Source organism: Anabas testudineus, chromosome 4 (assembly GCF_900324465.2).
Source record: "Anabas testudineus chromosome 4, fAnaTes1.2, whole genome shotgun sequence".
NCBI classification, from domain to species: Eukaryota; Metazoa; Chordata; class Actinopteri; order Anabantiformes; family Anabantidae; genus Anabas; species Anabas testudineus.
Genome location: NC_046613.1, coordinates 11286498 through 11306310, shown reverse-complemented (window position 1 = coordinate 11306310; position 19813 = coordinate 11286498). Strand labels below are relative to the sequence as shown.

The following is a 19813-nucleotide window of genomic DNA, read 5'->3' as shown; positions in this document are numbered from 1 at the left end:
ATATTGTTGTGATGACAAACTCCAATCAGCCTGTAATCTGCTGATTATAAATTATATATTTAGCAGCACATGCTTCTTGTAGAGCACTAAAGCCTTTCATTAGTGACTAATTTTGCCTTCTACAGTAACCTGTTCCTGCTTAACTTTTATTCATGTGTGCTTTAATATTCATTTTCTTTTCTTTGTAGTCTTATAAGTCTGATATTATAAAATGTTGAATGTATCTTATTTCAAGCACGTGTAATGTAACCTCCCTGTGGTACTGTAACACAGGATCTGATTTTAGTTTGCCCGTCTCCCAGCTTCAGCCAGCAGATGGCAGATCGACATCACCTATTGTACAAAGTCCCCACTTTGTTTTTACTTGTAACTTCTATTTACAGTATGTCATTCATTGATATGTGTTATATACAACATTTGCATGTTTCAATAAACAAAATATTAAACTACAGTAACTTGTAATTTGTAATTCTTTGTTACTAACTTTTGTGTTTAGCCCAAATGATCTGTCCTGTGGAAACAAAGCAGCCTTGATACACATTAGTTTTCAAATGTTATTTATTTCATTTATCTTCAAAAAGCAAGAAAATATAATATTTCTTCCAGAAATAATAAATATACAATATTTCTTTATGAACAAAATGCACAATTTACAAAAGTGGAAACCAAACGCTCCAACTGCTACACAGTTTTGTGTCACTGTATACATTTAACTCATTTATAACAGAGTTATGACCATTATTAGTATGTTCTTTTCTCATAATTATTGTCAGTCTTATTTTTTTATACAATATTACAGCTTTCATTAGGTCGACGACTCTACCACACAAACTCTCAGAAATAAAGGTCTTCTTTGTGCTACGTGTTTGTTATTCTATCGTAATACTTTCATGAGGTTTGAAGACTTGACTGTTTACAGTTCAAGACAATCCAGTCAGTGTTTGTGTCATGGCTGAGAGCTTATTCCACACATTTTCAGACTTGACACCCATTTTGAAGTTTTCCTTGGCTTTCGGCAGGCTAGTGCTGAGCCATCCATGTGGTCAGGGCCGACAGCAGGACTGTCCTGCCTCAGGACGTCATGTCCAGACATAAACATTCCTCCACCTCTTCTCTGCACGGGTTGATGTTCAGTCCTTGCTTATCAGGTACATTCCACTGCTCTGATATGGACGCAGTAGTGTCTGAGTGTTTGTGAGATAACGGTTGTCTTGTGGTCAGCAAGTGAAGAGGATGTGTGATAATAGCCAGGTTAAAAGACAAGACAGTGTGAGAGTGCTGTGGACCAAGGCTGGCTGAGCTGAGCTTGGGTTAGGTAGAGTGGAGGAGGGTGCGCTGGGGTGGTGCTCCGTGGCGTACGTCTCCATCCGTCTGTGCTGCTCTTGATGGGTCAGCGGAGGCTCCACCGTCACATAGCCGTTGATTATCCTTATATTAGGTGGTGGGGTAGTCCTGGAGAAAGTAGGGCATAAGAAATTAGACATTAGCTGATTGGAGATCAGTTCGCTAACTGTGTTAATTAATATACTTTAACTTTCTTAATGTAACAACCACGTAAAAAGGCAAATGATAAGCCTTCTTCAACACAACCCAAAGATTCTCAGTGGGGTTAAGGTCATGTGAAAATGATGTGTCATGCTCCCAGATGCACTCTTTCACAATTTGACCCAGATGAATCCTGGTATTGTCATCATGAAATATGCCAAGAAATCAATTGATGGAATAACCTGGTCATTCAGTATATTCAGGTAGTCAGCTGACCTCATTCTTTGGACACATAACGTTACTGAACCTAGACCTGACAAACTGCAGCAACCCCAGATCATAGCACTGCCCCCACAGGCTTGTACAGTAGGCATTAGCATGATGGGTGCATCACTTCACCTGCCTCTCTTCTTACCCTGATGTGTCCATCACGGGACTCATCAGACCCCATGACCTTCTTCCACTGGACAGTTCTTAACCCAGTTTTAGTAGTTTCATCAATCTCCTTAGATGTTTTCTTTGCTTAATGACAATAATTAGAACCTTTTGAAACAGATTAAAATTTTTTCCACGACTGCAGGATGTGTCTTCCGACGTGACTGTTTAAGAGATGAGAAGCTACTCACTGCATTAGTTACAGTTAAATAACTTGTTCCATGCAGTAATGATCCAATCCAAATCTTACCTATTTGCTTAGTTAAATCAAGGTCATTACTTTTTTCGATAGTAGCGCTTTAAAATATACTTATGACCTTATAACGTGAATGATATATGTCTTTCATTTCTTCTGACATACACAGATTTATATTAAATATTTGTGAAGTAAAGTTTTCTTTATCTAATCTAATTGAAGCATCACTCCAGCTACTGAAAAAAATGTAACAATACTATAAGTTACTTTATGGAGCTGAAAATCCCTACAGTCAAATAGCCATAAAGGATATCTCACCCATCCCCGATGCGAACCCACAGGTCACTGAAGAGGCGCGGTCTCCCTTGGCCGTGGTGAGCTTTGCGAGGCCTTTTGTGTCGTCCAAATTCCTCCAGCTGGCTCAGGCTGTCAGGGAGCAGCATGTGAGGTAGCTCCTCCTCTCCAAGGCCGGGGATGTTCTGTGGGTCCTCCAGCTCCAGCTCCATCTCCATCTCCATCTCCATCTCTGTTGGACTGGTGGGCCAGCTGGTGGGAGAGGCTGTGCTAGAGTCAGGGCTCTCCTCGCTGGATCCCGCTGCAGATTCTTTAGCTGGTTTACTGCTGGAAAAGGAAAAGAAGAATGTAAAAGACATGGAGTCATTTTATACTAATTCATATAAATCTAAGGCAAACTGAAGCCTTCCACCTGAAAAGCATTTTTGTGTATATTAGGGCTGTTTCACTTCTCTAAGATTTCAAACTTGCTGTCGGTAGATTCGGTTTCTGACCACTCTGTTGCTTTCCACTTACTTCACCTTCAATCAAGGACACGAATACCACAAAGGATTTCTTGCACTATAAATGCTGTACTGAGTGGCAGAAATACACAGCAAGCAACATTAGAGGAAGTTGTAACTCTTGAGGCCATACTGTTGCTACAAGCGGACCACCCAGAATCACTCGCCTCTCCTTGAAATCTTTTGCCACACTTCTGTTACTTTCACCCATTACTCATACTTTCTTTTACTGTCAGTGTGGCTCACATATGAGTTTGTGTAGAGCACTTGAAACGAACCTACTGTTCAGTTAAGGAAGTTACACTGAAACAAGCAGCGGAGAGTAAAAATGCCGGATTCGCTATGCTGATGTCAAACTCTCGTATCTTGTTACCCAGCGTGATATGATGGATTATGGAGTGGATCTTAATCGTGATTTCCACTGCTCACGCATAACTCATTCTTCCTCTCTGTTCATCATAAATCTGATGGTCTGCACGTCTGCTTTTACAGGCTTCAAAACTCCCTCGTCCAGGTCTTGATGGCTCGGTCAGAGTGATGATGGTTTCTGGCCTGCCGTCAAGCTACTGTGGAGCCAAACCCAGCTCAAGTCTGCTCCGTCTGTCAGTCATATAATCACTCTTTCAAAACCTTTGCCAGTTACGTCGAAACACTCCAGGTCTTACGCTTGCAGCTTTCCTAAACACCTTTCATACAGCCTTGTGGTGATTTTCCTCACCTGTCATGTCACCTTGTATCAGGGAGCTCAAAGTGTCTGTGCGCACGGTTAAGTGTGTAGTAGTGTGGTTGTATATGAGTGCAGCTACTAGGAGTGTTTTCTGACCACAGTAAGTCAGTCCACTTGTCAGCTTTTAAACCAGAACCACTGGCTGAAGACCACAGCTCTGCAAACATGGTGGAGGGAGATAGGGAAGCTACGTTTACAGCTGCAATGTGCAGTTGGAATTTTCTTAAGGTCTTGGCTGGATGAGCATGTTTTTCACTTTTTTATTAAGAGAGTCCTCTTTTTGTGCCCTGTTTTTCCATTTTCACTCTACTGTTTTATGGGCTTGCGAATCAGCCCCCTAGGTGAGAGAAGAGCTGCTCTGTGCCAATGGATGGGGGGGTTGCACATACACAAACCTTAGTGAAGACGTGTTTCAGGATATAAGCCAAGCCTCTGTGTGAGGTGTGCAAATTCGAGTGTGTGCAACTGTGCTGCCCCTTCTCTTTGGCAGTGTGCATCACTTTGCTTACCATGCATATACATGTGAGCGTGTTTGTGTTGACTGTGGTACCAGTGGCTGGTGAGAACATGCAGAACTACAACTGGCAGATCGCCTTTTGCAGGCGAGGGAGGAGAGGGAGGGAGGAGAGGAGAAAGGTGAGGGAGTTTATGAGGAATCAAAGGATTGCTGCATAGCTGAGCTATATTTGTTACAGAGCACAATTTAATAAATCTAAAGAGGTTAAATGCTTCAACCCTAGAGAGAACAAGATGGATGTGAACAGGTTGTGTAAGGACAATATATTCTCTCTTTCTTTGTCTGATGTATGTCCACATGTATCTGCATGCCTGCCAAAAAAACTGAGTACACAAATATTCTCTTTCAGGCCATATTACCATAACATCATCAGAATGATGTTAGTACATAATCACACTGTTCTTGTATTTTTCCGTTCATTATCTTGTCAGGTTTGCACACTCTCATGGTTCAACCTGTGACTGATTACCTGCTCACAACCTGAATCCTCCAAAACTCATAATTTACACACGCTGGAATTATTTAGGTTCCAACACATTAAAATATGTTTCATCATTAATGGCTCTGGCAGTTTCCATGATGTCAAACAATCACATTTCTGAAGAGTTACCATGCAATCATCTACTTTTGCTGTTTTCCAATAACACATTTTTTGTTTGTCTAGTTGTAACCACAGTACTTGAATCAAATGATATGGTTTCGTCTTCTGTATCTGTACACTCTCGTTCTTACTCACTCTGTGACTGGTTCTTGGTGATCAGAGGGCATGTGGACGATCTCGTAGCCTTCCTGTCTGAGGATGTCCAGCACGCTGTGGTTCCCCAGGAAGTGACCTAACAGAAGCGACAATTTAATAGAAAAAAGAGAGAGTTGAGTCATTGTCCAGCTTATTTTTGGTCGTTCTGTTTAGTTACTATCTGCAATATGTTTCATTAACATAACTGAATTCTAAAGACCAGAGGTTTAGTGGTGGGTTAAACTGAGATACCTCAACAGCATTGGATTAAAAATTTCTCAACAGCTGTTGGACGGATTGCCCTGACATGTGATGTACACAAAGGCACTCTGTCTGACTGTTCAAATCAAAGTTCACTCCTCTTCTCTACTGGACCCACTTGGTGCTCTGTAATGAGCCCGTATTGTCGGCACTCAATCTCCTCCCTCCCCTCTCTCTCTTTCTTTCACCTTGTGTATGATTCCTTTAGTCTGACATCAAACATGCAGGCTCCAGCCCCACGCTGATGAAAGCTTTTTTAAATTTCTCCCATCAGCCGATAATCCCGCGCGTCACTCAACCCAGCAATAAGCTGGTTTGTAGCCTGACATCACCCTTGCTACACACAGACACACACACACACACACACACAGCATAACAAAAGAATTCGCATTTGGCCTCACACACATACACAAACCTGCACATGCAAAAATCCGCACACACATAGGAATTCAAACACTCACACACTTCAGCTCTCTTCTGCGGCTTATTAAGAACACGATGACAATATTCAAGCTTCTTGCTCACTTTTTGTCAGTGCCCTCTGCAACCACTCAGCTCCTCACCCCCTGCCAATTTTATCATTATATGTTCCTGATCATTCCAGAAAGTCAAAGAAAGAGGCACGCGGTGTTACACTTTCTTGGCAGCCGAGTTCAAAGGCAGCGCTGGGAGATGCTGCAGAGTGAGGGGAGGCTTCTAACAACACAATGTCGGCGAGATCAGATGGGATTACACAGTGGGGAGAGTGTGAGTTTTTGTCTGGGCGAAAGAATGTATTTGTGTGTGTGTGTGTTCTTGTTTTGTTATATTTATGCAGACAAAATATCCTAACAAGGACAGAAGTGAGGATGTGCTTCTCATCTTTATTTCTTTTCAGGGTCAGAGAAGTTTCCAAGACATTCATGGTGCCAAGATGATGAACTCTACTGATGGGCATGACCTTTTCTCTAGGATTCCCTAAAGATCGAGAAAATTATAAATGAATAACACGGGGATCAAATTGTTGGTGGACGTTACACCCAGAGGTGGCCAGTCATGTTTTTTTTTGTGCCTGGCATCATCATTTGGATGAATTGGCATGTAAACACACATTCTTGTGAATGGCTTTTATCACTTTTCATTTAGACAATCATCAGTTTAAGTTGGTTTAGTTTATAACCTAATACCTACAAATATAATTATAATACCATTAAACTGAGACTAAGAACACAGTTAAGGGCGCAAATCCACTCTTCAGCTCCTGCAATCCGATGTCAGAATGGTGTGAGGTGAGGGGGTTTCTGATGCTATCCAACTGTTTGACCTGCAGTTTGGAAACACTATAAATCCTGCTTAACTTTACCTGCTTAACATCCGAATGTCAGCACTGTCATTGTGAGCATGTTAGCATCTGACCTCAGCATGTCATTCAAAGCACTGCTGTATGTAAGTAAAACCTTACAGAGCTGCTGGTATGACTGCTATTTATTCCACTTCAGATGCCTCCATATTTGGCAAAAGTAGCCGTTTTGCGATGCCATGCTTGGAGAGAAAAGATAGACTCTACTGTTATGCAGCAAGTAGTAGCCTATAAAAAGGTTAAAGATTGTTATATTTGATTAAATTACTGCCAAACTGTATAATCAAAAAAGAAACTACAAAAATACCTGCAGAATTCTTCCCCTCTCTCTTTCATCCCTTTCCCGTAACACCACACTGGAGTTAAAGTCACCTCATTCAGTGGCTGCATGCTGACAGATTCAACCGCCCTCATGTCTGTGTCAAGCAGCTATTTCATTAATTTCACCAGGCCGGGGGCAGAGAAGAACGCCTCCTGTGTGTTCTGTGGGTGTGAGGTCAAGCTGTCTGTTTGATGAACTGACCGATTCGCTCTGCTCTGCTGTCATGCATTACACACACACACACACACACACACGCACAGAGCCATTCTCGTGTGTGTGTACGTGATTGTTTATTGCAGATGATCGCATGGTTTTCATTTCTGAGACACACCTGCTGTAAATCTGCCATTCGTAAAACATTAAATCTGAGTGTTCCTTTCAGCACAAACTCCATTTGTTGTTTACAGGTCCCTGCACCCACTCCTTAAACAACCTACTGTACACACAAACAGTCCAGCAAGACAAACACTATTGTCTGCAACACAGAGCTAAAGAAAAGACACGAATACGCCTCACATAAACATACACTTGTGCACACGTGTACGCTCACACACATAAACACGCTGTCATCCTCAGCCACCCCTCAAATTATGGTAATTTCCAAGTTTAAACTTGAATTGAGGGACTGCGCAGTTCTCATGAGTTGGCACAATTTGTCAAACAAACAAAAATGTTTCTCAGAGTTCCTTAAAATCTGGTGTTTTGGAAAAAGTTTATCCGCTAGCTTTTCATCTGAAAACATTTGCATGCGTATTGTTTGTTTCTGTGTATTTTTGTGGTTCATCCTTGTGTGTGGGTGAGTGACTTAGCACTGTAGCTTTTTCCATACAGATGGTTGCGTGTGTGTGTGTGTGTGTGTGTGTGTGGGAAGCCGGGTTAGCCTGTTTGTTTGTGGCGTATCCAGACAGTAAACAATGTGGTGCTTCTGAAGCAGAGAGCAGGCCCAACAAACAGCTCCATTAGCAATGAAGTAATGAGAGATCAGCTGACTGCTCATTGCTCCCCTGCTGCTATCTGTAAAATTCATACTTAGTTATTTATAGCAGCAATCTGTGACCTTTCATACAACAATCAATGTCTCTTTAGAGACTGTTGTAAGATATAGCTTTTATAGTTTTTAGGAACCAATTACATTTTTTCTCAAAACATATTTGGGAAAACTAATTTGCAGTATATAAATGTATTTCTTGGAAACAGTGTACTTGATGGGACAATAATGGAACAGTAGTTTAGCGGGACATTCGTCAACAGTGCAGTCAGAGTTCAAGTGCTAAATATAATATGTAGTATGGAATTGCTTCAGTCTTCATCATCATAGTTTTTAATCTGCTAAATGATCGGGGACTCAGACTGAGGCCGTGGCAGAAACAACGTAGCATGTGGTCTTGTGGCTTTAAACTATTCACAACCACTTTTACACATCACCCAACAATCCCCTCTTCGTGCCAGTCTGTTGTCAACACTTTATTGAAGCAGATATGACTTAAATATATAGTTTCCTAAAGAAAAATGTTAACTAGTGTTTCAGTTTTAAGTAGAACCAGCCCTAACTTTTTGCAGTGTGCTACCTTACAGGGTGTTTCCCCTCCTGCGACTCCAGAGAGCAGAGTTAATGACCCGGCTAGTCCTTTGTTTAATAACCTTTCCATCCTGATTTCCACTTCCAGTAGCAACTTAATGTACTCCACTTCTCCCTCTTTCTGTCTGTGTTTACTCCAGCCAGCTCTTGTCTCAGGCCTATCTCTTTATCTGTCTGCTTTTCCAGACTCAATCATGTCTTCATAAAGCATTGCTGGTCGTCTGGGTGTCACTGCGGTTCTGTCTTCCATCCGCTATTTGTTTGCCTTTCTGTCTATTGCAGTAGTGTGTGTTGCAAAAAGAGGTGTTACAGAAAGTCTTTCTGGTTGCCACCCAAGCTCCACTCCCGCCATGTCAGCACCTCTTTTCCCACACCCACCATTGGCCGCACTCCTTGACCTGTCTGCTTCTTCTATTCATCCCGGCCCAATTATTCCCTTTCTACATCCTTCTGAGCAATCATGAAAATGCAAAGGCACGTGGTGGTAATGCTGAAAGGAGAGAAAAATGAGCTGCGAGCAGTTAGGCACAGACGATTGATCCAAGAATGAAAAAATCACACAGGAAGAGAATTATGATATTTTTCAGTTTTTTGTGAAAACAAATGTGTTTGCAATTACACTGTTTAAACAATGCATCAACTGATATGTTGTAGTTGTTAAAAAATCCCACAGGGCTTGCAAGTAGACCACCTCATATGAAAATTGCACAAACAGAGCACAAACAGTAACAAAGGAGGACAGACTGCAAGAGGGTGGACAGAATAAATAGGCAATTTAGCGGTAGATTGAGTGAATAAAAGGAGGGAGAAAGAAAATGGATATGGAGCGTGGACTGAGGACATGACCGGAGGTGGAGGAGAGCGAGGAAAGATGGAGAGCCTGATCAGAAGGCGAGGTTTACATTGACGTACACTCTCCATCCAGCCAGAAAGCATGCTGGGAACTGTTGCTACATGATGGTCCAAACAAACACAAGCTGTTGCCTCCTAGCCATTTGAACAAGAGATGAAAGAGTGATGGGACGATGGGGGAAAACAAGAATGAGGATAGAAACGAAGTAGAGGAAGAATAAAAATCCACCCCGCTACTTTACACCCGACAAGGGCGGGTTCCTCTTTAGATTTGTTTGAAGATGTGTTCCAGTGTTGGTGTGTACGCTGACTTAGACCGTGGGGAAAATTCCTCTCATGTCCATGTTGTTTTTGAATCTACTGTATGTGAAGCGGTAGTAGCGGTGTAGATGTCAAAAGAGTGACAAATTAAAGGAAAAACTAGCACGCAAGGTGTTAAACCGCTATTAGCCATTAGGCTTTGCTGAATTACAATGATGGATGAACACATTTCTTCCAAAAAATTTTCCCTCATATTGTGTTTTGACATATAAGTAAAGCTTCAACCTACGTCATGTTGTTTGCTTTCAACAGCAAACGCTCCCACATATGTATATGCTTGCCTTCCCTCTCTCTAACTCATCCTCCATAGCCCTTCCAGTCTTTCTCCGAAACAACAAATGAGTAATGCAACAAAGATTTTAATAAGCCCAGCATCCCCGCACCTTGCTGTGCATTTCCATTTAGAGTTTTACAGTACTGGGATCCCCCTATAAATCACATAGCAGCCCTTGGATTAACAGAGCGGAGCCAGAGAAACAACTACCCATGGTGCTTCAGAAATAGTTGAACCGCTGCCTTGAAAACAGAGCAGCACTTTCACTTAATGTGTAAATCTAAAATGGCAGCATGGTAAATCGAACCTCTCAGCCTGACTCTTGGTTTATTGAAAGGAAATTATGGCAATGTGGAGTCTCCTCCACTCCTCACCCCTCCCATACCTCTGACTCATTCCTCATCTCCATAATGACTTCACTTCCCATGTATGTGCTGAGACATCCATCCATCTCCCCACACCACACTGACGTGTTATGAGTGACAGCTGTTGACGCTTTATGCACGTCAAAGCTCTGGTTGACGTTCTAGTCAAATACAGACATCACAATTGTTAAGGGTATCTGATCCAAGGCAGACTGCTGCAAGGGCTGGGCCTGACAGAAAGACTGGATGGAGGACTCAGTGGTTCAGTAGCATTAAAGTGATTCCCCACATTTAAATATTTAGGCTGTGTGAGCTCTCCTGTTGGTCAGAAAGAGGTAAAGAAACTAAAGGAAATTGGAAAAAGTAGTGGTGGAGTGAGTGTTACAGAGACATTCTGCCCGCTAGGCATGAGCTCTGAGATGAGTGAAGCCTTTACGTGAGTGTGTCCATATCAGAGCTGGTATTGACTAATGTTTCACAGCAGCTGTTTACCAGGATATAGAAGCCAACTGGTTTTCATTCGTAAAATTGAATCAGGATATGATTTACACCAACCTTGATAATGCGTCTTTGAATCTCTGAACAAGCTAATGAGCAGTTCAGAGATTTAATGAGAGTGATCCGATCCAATCCAACCACTGCCGCGGTGTTAGCAGAGCTGTAACTAAAGCAAACTTACAAAGTTACATTTCTTAACAATCATAAGAAGACATAACCTTACTTGGGTACAGCAATAGAGCTAATTGTGTTGCTACAGTAGTTGAAAGGTGTGTGTGTGTCTCAACTTCAAACTTGAACATATGGGGCTGATTATAATTATTACTATTATTTATATTTCCACAAATAGTGTGAATTAGGGTTGGGTGTTCTTACAGTACCCTGGAGTATTTAAAAATAGGAAGGGTATCCCTTTAATTAGTGTCAGGGAAAAAAATCTGCTGCCCACAAGTGCCAGTATTTTTGCCAAGCTGTAGCCTAAATACGAAGATGATGCAGCATGAGTTGATGTGCAAATGCACTTTTCTCGACCCCTGATACCGAGGAAGATTTGAAAGACATGACGTGTGAGATAAAGACACAGTAAAGAATGATGGCCCTTTTTTCTTCATAGCCTCTATAGTCCATGCTTTCTACACATCTCCATCCAGGATCTGAAAACCCTGAAATCAACATGTTGTTTATTCTTTTTTTCAGTGCAAATTTCACTGTTCATGAAAACTACAAGCGGCCGGTCGCTGTCCATGTTTGTCTGACACAGGAACACCCGAGAAAACATATCCCGTGAGCCATGTGCATGGGCGCTTCTATAGCCTTGACGCCAGCAGGTAGCCAGGCTAAATAAAGGACCTGACCTTTGCCCTTTTCTATAGTCGATATAGTGCATGTAGGTCATTGTTTTGAAATTATTGCTACGTTGTGAACAGTTATGTCATTCATGTTGTTAGATTATGCTTTATTAAGTGTTGTATGTATTTTTTTATGTTTTTTTTTTTTATCTGTCCCATGGGGATCACCACCATGGATAAAGGCCCTCACGTTGATTTGGCACAGATTTCTTATCCTGGACGTCCGTCCGTATACAACTGTTGCAAGAGCTTGGGATCAGCGCTAGCGCGTGCAACCTCAGTTGCTGGAGTCTTTTTTTGGACATCTTGTGGGTTCAGTGTCTTGTACAGGGAAACTTTGACATATGACCAGGAGGAATCAGGTCTCAAACCGCCTACCCCAGAGTCGATTCCCTCCATTCAGGCTATATTCTAACACATTAAAAGACATGTATCTTTTAATATGTTAGCCCTTATTCCATAAAGACCTTTTTACCTTTGAACATCCAGTTGAGTGCCTGAAATTAGATTTTTATGCCACATTATATTTTTTCCTTTATGGTTTGGATTAGGACTATTTGCTGTTTTTACAATGGTTCATTGCAGTAATAATGCAAAGATGCAAACCTAATCACAGTGCAATAACAACATATTGTGTGCCAGTGTGAATAACTGTATCCCTTTCATTTTAAATGTTTGGCCCCAGTAGTATGTTAGGCATTTTTCAAAAATAGTAATGTGGGCCTTGCTCAAACCCCTGTGGAGAATTAGCACCTTGCCTTTGAGTATAACTTCTTCCTGACTAAGTAGTGGGAAGTTGTCTGTCTGAAATGTTTTCCATTTTGTGTCAACTAAGGTCTGGTTTTTCTGTCACTGATGTTTATTACAGATAAGGGGTAAATACAAAGTTAACATTTTATTCTTCATCTAGAGCTGTTAGCATCTTTAGCTGTTGATCAAAAATGACAGATTTAATATGTAGTCTTCCAGACTGCCTGTTTGACTGGTTTTAAGACTTTAACTAAATATTTGAAAAGCATTATTCCAGATCTGTGTTGGATGCAGTAGATTATTTTTATTTTATTTTATTTATTTAGAGCAAATTACTTTTAGCTTTGATACAGTATAATACTTGGAGACAAGAACAACAGATCAGGGTGTAAGTGAAAATCATATTGATGTGAGTTCAGCCCCGCTGTTGAAAGACATTTTAAAACTTTTACTAATTTTTTCTTTATGTCAACCCTCAAGCCAAAGCCTCATCTCCTGTTGTTTTTATAATGTGGCCTAATGAAGGCCTTCTATACTTTATGGCCTTCTTTTGAAATGCAATGTATGTTGAAATAATTAGCAAATATTTTTATCTATCTATATTTTTATTGTTTATATATTTCAGAAATTATTGCTGCTAAAAATAATTTAAAGTAAAGACATTTACCAAAAGTGAGTAATCTTCATACAGATGGCATTGTGAACTTTTATTCTTTATAATAGTAATAAGTACATTTTATTTATATTAAGTGAGTTTTTTCAGTGATGAGGAATAAAGCAGTCCTGCATTGGAACAAAGCACTAGATGCTATCCAGTGACACACACGCTGCACCACCCTGCAGCAAACAGCACTGGGCTTTTCGCCAAACCACACTCCTGTTAAAAATACATTTAAATGTGTACTAAGCCCTAACTGTCAGTAGGAAAGCACTAATATCTCTCTATTTCTGCCTGTCTTCACTGCCAAGCAGAAGATGACAGAGGACAGAGGACTGTCTGAAATACAGTGATATCTCCATCTCTTCATAAAATTAATACATGAAGTAGAAAAGAAAGAGACAGACAGCAGTGAGGGATGTCAGCAGTTTGATAAAGGGTGAGGCAGCAGCATGGTAAAGACAGAGACACAGCAGCTAAAGGCAGACAGACTTGCAAACGATACAGAGAGAAAGGTAGAAAGAAGTGCTAGACTGGAGTGGAGACGAGCGAGAGACAGACAGACAAGGAAAAAGGCTGAGGAAAGCACTAAGAGAGGAAGAGCCACAGAGACACAGTGACATGCACGCCAGGCAGGCTCTCTCCCTCAGTCATCACTTCAACACCACAACACCACAAGCAACTGCAAAACACATGGTCCCGCTCTGGCTGCACAATGAGCTATTATAGGCCTGCGCTGCACAACATACACACAAAAATCCACTTTCAGCACACTGATCCAAAGAGGCTCAAACGTCAAAACAAACAACACTACATGTGTATTTTTTGACAGTAACTACTTCATTTGGTGATAAATATCTCTGCAGATCATATGACTTTGTGTTAGCAAACATCCACAAACACACTCGCAAGCGTGTTCGTGTGTGAAGTGGTGTCTGGGGCCGTGGCAGTGTCAGGAAATTCCATGGGATGTTTTCAATAAGGACGGGCAGTGGCAGCCAGAGAACTGGCAAATGAAAACCTGCTGAAGCACACCACAGAGCTCCAACAACACACTCCCTGCCCTCGCAGCCCTTCTCCACTCCACGGCACAAATGACAAACTGTGCATGAAAAAAAATTTGTTTTTTTGTTTTTGTGGGATTCTAAGAGAGCGTGATGCAGAGAGTATATTTTGCTGTGCGGGTAATGGAAAAAAAAAAAAACCAAAAACATATTAGAGCTTGTATCTGTTTACAATAGCAACAGAACAAGTGTCCAATGTGTGTACAACATGTCTGCCAGCATGCTTTTCCCTTTACTGCTATCATCTGGAGTTGCTGTGTCACTCTGTCCAAGGGGAAACTGTGATGCGTTCACTTGGCCTCAAGAAGAACGCTACGTCATGCCGTAGCGGGTGCCTGTGATTGGTTCCTATTACATAATACTGATAGTAATAGTGAACAGCAGCGACCACAATGATACACAGGAACAGGAGGAGAGACTGCGAGGAGACAGAGGGAAAGTCACACAGCAGCCACAAAAAAGAAAATAGTTGTTTTTCCTCTGTTTCAGATGTTATGCTAAGATAACCTACCAGCAAGTGGGTAAGCCTTTACATTTAGCGGACGGGGTGAGTTTTAAATGAGCGACTACATCCACAACAGTAACACTGTAGACAGTGGTCAGCGTTGAGAAAAATGTAATCCTGGCCATGCTGGACACGAACACTATGAGAACACACAGTGCATCACTGCTTGCTGCATATGATGATGATGATGAATGATTTTTAAAAACAAATTCTTATGAAGTTTCCTCCTTGAATCTGTACATTAACCTTGCTGTAATATAAACTCACTAAAGATACATTTAACTTCTCAAACTATACTAATATCTGATTGAAATAAGTGAGACGGAGACTCACGCTGACTGAGTTGCTGCTGTGGATCCTCTACAGTACATCATAAAACGTTTGCCCAGCAGCAGGCCTCCGGTGAGAGGGTAATTCTGCTCAGTCAGTCTTTTATACTGCATGGTGTAATTCAATTACGTCTGCTGGAGCTCTTTTACCTGCACAATTTGTATTAATAACCTGTTGGTGAAAGTAAAGAAAATAAAAGGTCTGTTTGATAGACGTAGTCTGCAACAACGTGCGTGTGCATGCACATGTGTGCAGCATGCAGAAAAAAAGGGCAGAGAAAAAGAGAACGCATACATTTTGTACATAAAAGCTCTTATGCTGCAGGGGGATGTTGGTGTACAGTGACAGGAAAGGGGGAAGAGGCTGGGATGTAAGGTGCTGAACGGGGCAGAGATGAATTTCCTGCCTGAACCATTTTATACACACGTCGTATAGTTTAATTACCCTGTGAAAAAAACGTATGGATTGGACCACAACATCAGTGGCTCTTAAGTGCTGGCCCAGCTCTATTCCAGCAGTTCTGTTTTCCTTCCGCGCTCTGGACACGGTTCAGGCTGTGGTTCTGTTGTATGGCAGAAATGCAACCTGATAAACACAAAAACAGCTACTTGACCCTCACACGGTGAGATTAAAAAAATGAGAATTATAAAAACAGATGGACCTGTCAGATAAACAGCAGCTGTATCCCGCGTTATAAAGATTTTCAATCCACAAGAGTAAGCAATATACAACAAGGCCTTTTGCCTGCAGTCACACACGTCATGCTAATGTGAGATCTGACTGTAAAGATTGGATTTTGTGTGATCGCATTATTGTACTCCCACATTTGGCCTGAGCATGGCTGTAATATATCTCCCCAGGCTGTATTTATTTTAGAATACTGTATGTCTGGATAATCATAATCCCAACGTTCACACCTCCTGTTGTCTTTATGTCTCTTCATTAATCAAAATACGCTTTGTGGTTAGATTGTAATCTGACTATAAGCAGAGCGTCTGTCTACTTCCAGAGCTACTCCAAAAAAACAAAAAACAAATCATGATTCACAAGACAGTTAGACTCACAGTCAGATTTCAAGGAGACTAGTCTGTCACTTAATATGTCCTGGCATCTTCAGATGATAAAATTTCATAGCTTGTTATGGCCAGTGGGAAACTGGGACCAGGAGGGAAAGTTAGAGGACTATAAAGACACGAGTCAGCATCCTAAAGGCGGAAACAAGAGATGAGGAAGAAGGAGAAGAGAAGGATTTTATTATTATTTATAAGGCCAAAAGTTTTCGAGTCAATCTGCATCAAGACATGTTTGCTGTTTATTAAACAGACACAAAAACCTGCATTTATTTTCACTATGTTTGTGTAATGTCTTCCACTGCAGTAGTTTTATGGTCACTGCATTATTTCTGGAATGCCCTTAAATATGAACAAAATATTATTAATATTAAATCTACCGTATGTTTCTTGTTTAGCACTCGTGTTTTTCATTTCCTTTTTACCTTTGAAGTTCACCTTTCATGAACCTAGCAGACTAGTTGCACAATTAGCTGCAAGTGTCTGTAAATAGCCCACTAATTACACCCAGATTTGTAAGTGCAAAATTGAAAGCGTGCCACAAAATATTTTACCTGCAATTTTAACGTGCATAAGTGTTACTGTCATAGATCGATCTGCTCTGCTTTCCTGATGCTTTTACTGAGACGTCTGTGTTTACTGTGTGAGTGATTTTCTGTCCTGTTTATTCACATCATAAAGCGTGCACACATAGCTGCAAAAATACAGTATATATGTTTCCATATGAGTCCAAGTGAATGCATGTGTGTGAATTTGTGTACCCAGCAGGCTCTAGCTGTACTGGTTCTTATCACTTCACACTAGCTGTCAGTTCACTCGCACACAATGCTGCAGCCTTTACGTGACCCGACACGCAAGGCCAGGTAGGACACACAGGGGAAGCTTACGCAGAGCTGCCCTACTGAAGGGCAAATATTTAACAGGGGCCACCCTGGAAAACTTGAGGCCGCATTAGAGCGTCCGGCATGTGGAGGACAGAATCCCTGTTGAGTTTCCCAAAAGACAAAAAATCACACAATATAATCAGCAGAGAGATTTGAATACTGTTGCATATCATCTTTTCACAATCTCTTCCAATGCTTCAGCGGACTGCAGGTAGTCTTGCTTAATGTAAGCTAACTCAGACACACAGCGACATATTTAGATTTCTTGGCTATATAGTATATATATATATATATATACTGTATATATGCCACCTTATAAAACAAAAAAACATAACACAATATAACAATAATGCAGCCCCAAGCTCTGTCTTAAAAATAACGCTGTGTTTTCAAAAAGCTAAAACATTCTCTCCGAGCTGTCTGTTGTACTATCTCAGAAAATATCAAATCCACCCTTGTGCTTGTATTAAACAAAACAGCATTGCTAAAAACTTGTAATAGGAAACAGAGCTGTTGTTTCACTTTTTCACTAGTCTCCACTCCAACTCCTCAATACTTTTTTTTTTTTTTTTTTTTTTAGCCTAAGGACTTGGACCGGGTCTGCTGGCTTTCTGAGATTCACATGATTTTCATTGTTTCATAAACAGAGTGTGTAACAAGAGAAGGATGTATCATCAGCGCATTACTGCACAAATTTGTTCCTCCATCACATTCAAAAGACGTATGCCAGCTTACAGCGCTCGGTCCGTGCACATAGTTTGACAGTGCAGCGGCGGCCTTGTCTAAACATCACCAAGTGCAGTGGGACTAAAGACGGCTCAGAGGAAGGAACCATGCCGCAGCAATCACACACTATGGCACACTCACTTACACGCGCACTCACATTCGCTCGCCCTAGAGGCGGAACCACCCATTTTCAGATGCACAAACACAGACCCCAGTCGTACATTAAACCGAAGACTCCCACCCACCACCTGTTTTTGTGGGCAAACACAGTAACAAGCATGTGCATGTTGATACACACACACACACACACACACACACACACACACACACACACACGTGCACGCTTCCCTCAGGACACGCTACACCATTCAGGAAACATTAGCAGCATTAGCCAGGAATGCTAATTGAAACAAACAGCTCATGGTTTCTTCATCTGAGGAGGGAGCTGGGTGTAATTGAGACTCCTGTGCATGTGTGTGTCTGCATGTGTGTGTATACACTTGCAATTTTATGCCAGGGATCTGGGAACCATTGTGCACTATTATTGTCCTGCTTTTTCTCCGGTTTTACTTTCAAACACAAAAAAAGAGAGCGACTTGTTCACCATAAACACACATCAGCGCTGACAGAAACACAGTTTCAGGCCAAAGCAAACCTGTTCTCTGTTCCACTTTGGAATTACATGCAAACACACACTCTCAGATTCAATCAGAATGTGTCTGGACAGACTTCATTTAACGCAAAATAGAGGTTCAGGTTAGAGAGTAAACTTAGACGTAGAGTCCTAGAACCACCATCCTGTGGTGATAAAAGGAACCTAAACTACACATTCTATTTGAGACTCCCTTACCTGCACCAAAAGCAAAGAAGTATGTCTGATTGGGATTTCTCTGCAGCAGGGCAGATACACGGCGAGCCATTCGCTCATTGCGTTTATAGATGAGCTCCTGGCGGAAGTAGCTGTCAATCTGTTGGGCCGTCATGCGGTCATGAGCTGGCAGGGAGCTGTTGATGAAGTGAGGAAGCTGAGAGAGGAGAAAAAAGAGACAGAAAATTGGAACTTGAAAACCTTTCATGTAAAAAAACGAATAAAAATCAATGCACAATAATTAGGTTCATGAATCATTCAACGCATCAAACAGAAAAAGAAGGAGGGTGTTAAATAAACCGAGATGGAAGGGAAGAAGAGGACTGAATGGAGGCGCCTGTGACAAACTGCCAAAATGTGCGAGCCTATAAGAGTGTGAGACCTGGCAGCCGCAAGTGTTTGTGATGTGACAGCTTGACAGAAAATGACCGCTGCATGGCTCGGTTCGACAGGTTGGTTTCAAACGAGAAGGCATCAGTGAATAGTGGAGAGTGACGGAAGACAGACAAGTGTCAACCTTGTTGCGTTGCACACAGAGGTACCGAGCTGTTGTATACGTGAAGGAAAAGTGCATCTGTGCATCTGCAGTATATACGGTATAATTGTTGTGTGATTTATTAAGAGCCAGACGGAGCGCAGTGACAGACCATGCTGGCCTAGTTCCACTCTTGGCTGCATCGGCGGATTCAACAGGCCGTTAATCTGCGAAGATGAGCAAAGGTCGCAGTGGCGTAACACGGCTTTGGCATCATAGTCGTAGTATCCAAGTCAGAAACACGCATAAACACACACTTTCCTGTCCTTTTTTTTTTTCTTTGTGTTTTCTTTCACATCCTGTATCATTATACCTGAACTGGAGTTCCTCCTTAAAATATGTGCAATAAAATATGAATTATTGTGAATCCCAATACACCAGAGAACGTCTGTTTGAACTGTTCCCCTTTCTCCTGATGCTTTGCCACGCCGTTTACTGACAGTAATAAAGATGTCTTTTCTTAACTTCTTAACTATTTGTACTATTTGGGGGCTGAAGTTTTTCTTCAAGTGTTGTAAGTGCAGTTTTTGAGTTGATTTTGTTTTTACCCCACTACTGACAGGGTCTGAATATGGACAGTGTCAGTCATCTATAATAGCTCAAGATCCAGAGATTACTATAGAATTTGGATTGAATGTTGATAATGATATTGATGGAAATGTTAGAGAAGCTTTTGTGATTTCATGTTACAAAATGAGTCTGACTTCACCTAAAATATGCAGGAATTGTGTTTAGATATGACAAGAACACACACGTGCAAACATACAGTCTCTTTCTAAAGCTGAGTTACAAGTTGACACAGCAGTAGAACGAATGTAAATGGAGCATAAATCCGTTTGTCAGCGCGTGGTGTCTGAAAACTCAATACTTG

General features: G+C 41.4%; 1 protein-coding gene across 2 annotated transcripts in view; it reads right to left on the bottom strand.

Moving 5' to 3' along the window:
* Window positions 1–649: 649 nt before the first annotated feature.
* Window positions 650–19813, bottom strand: part of trabd2b (TraB domain containing 2B) — a 54924-nt gene continuing 35760 nt past the window's right edge. The window contains exons 4-7 of one of the 2 annotated variants that reach the window (XM_026344784.1): window positions 18390–18564; window positions 4894–4990; window positions 2435–2737; window positions 650–1452 (exon numbers count right to left, since the gene is read on the bottom strand). In XM_026344784.1, coding sequence (XP_026200569.1) covers window positions 1218–1452; window positions 2435–2737; window positions 4894–4990; window positions 18390–18564 — 810 coding nt within the window. In that variant the 3' untranslated portion in view covers window positions 650–1217. The remainder of the gene's footprint in view (window positions 1453–2434; window positions 2738–4893; window positions 4991–18389; window positions 18565–19813) is intronic. The other variant, XM_026344785.1, reaches the window with a different exon arrangement.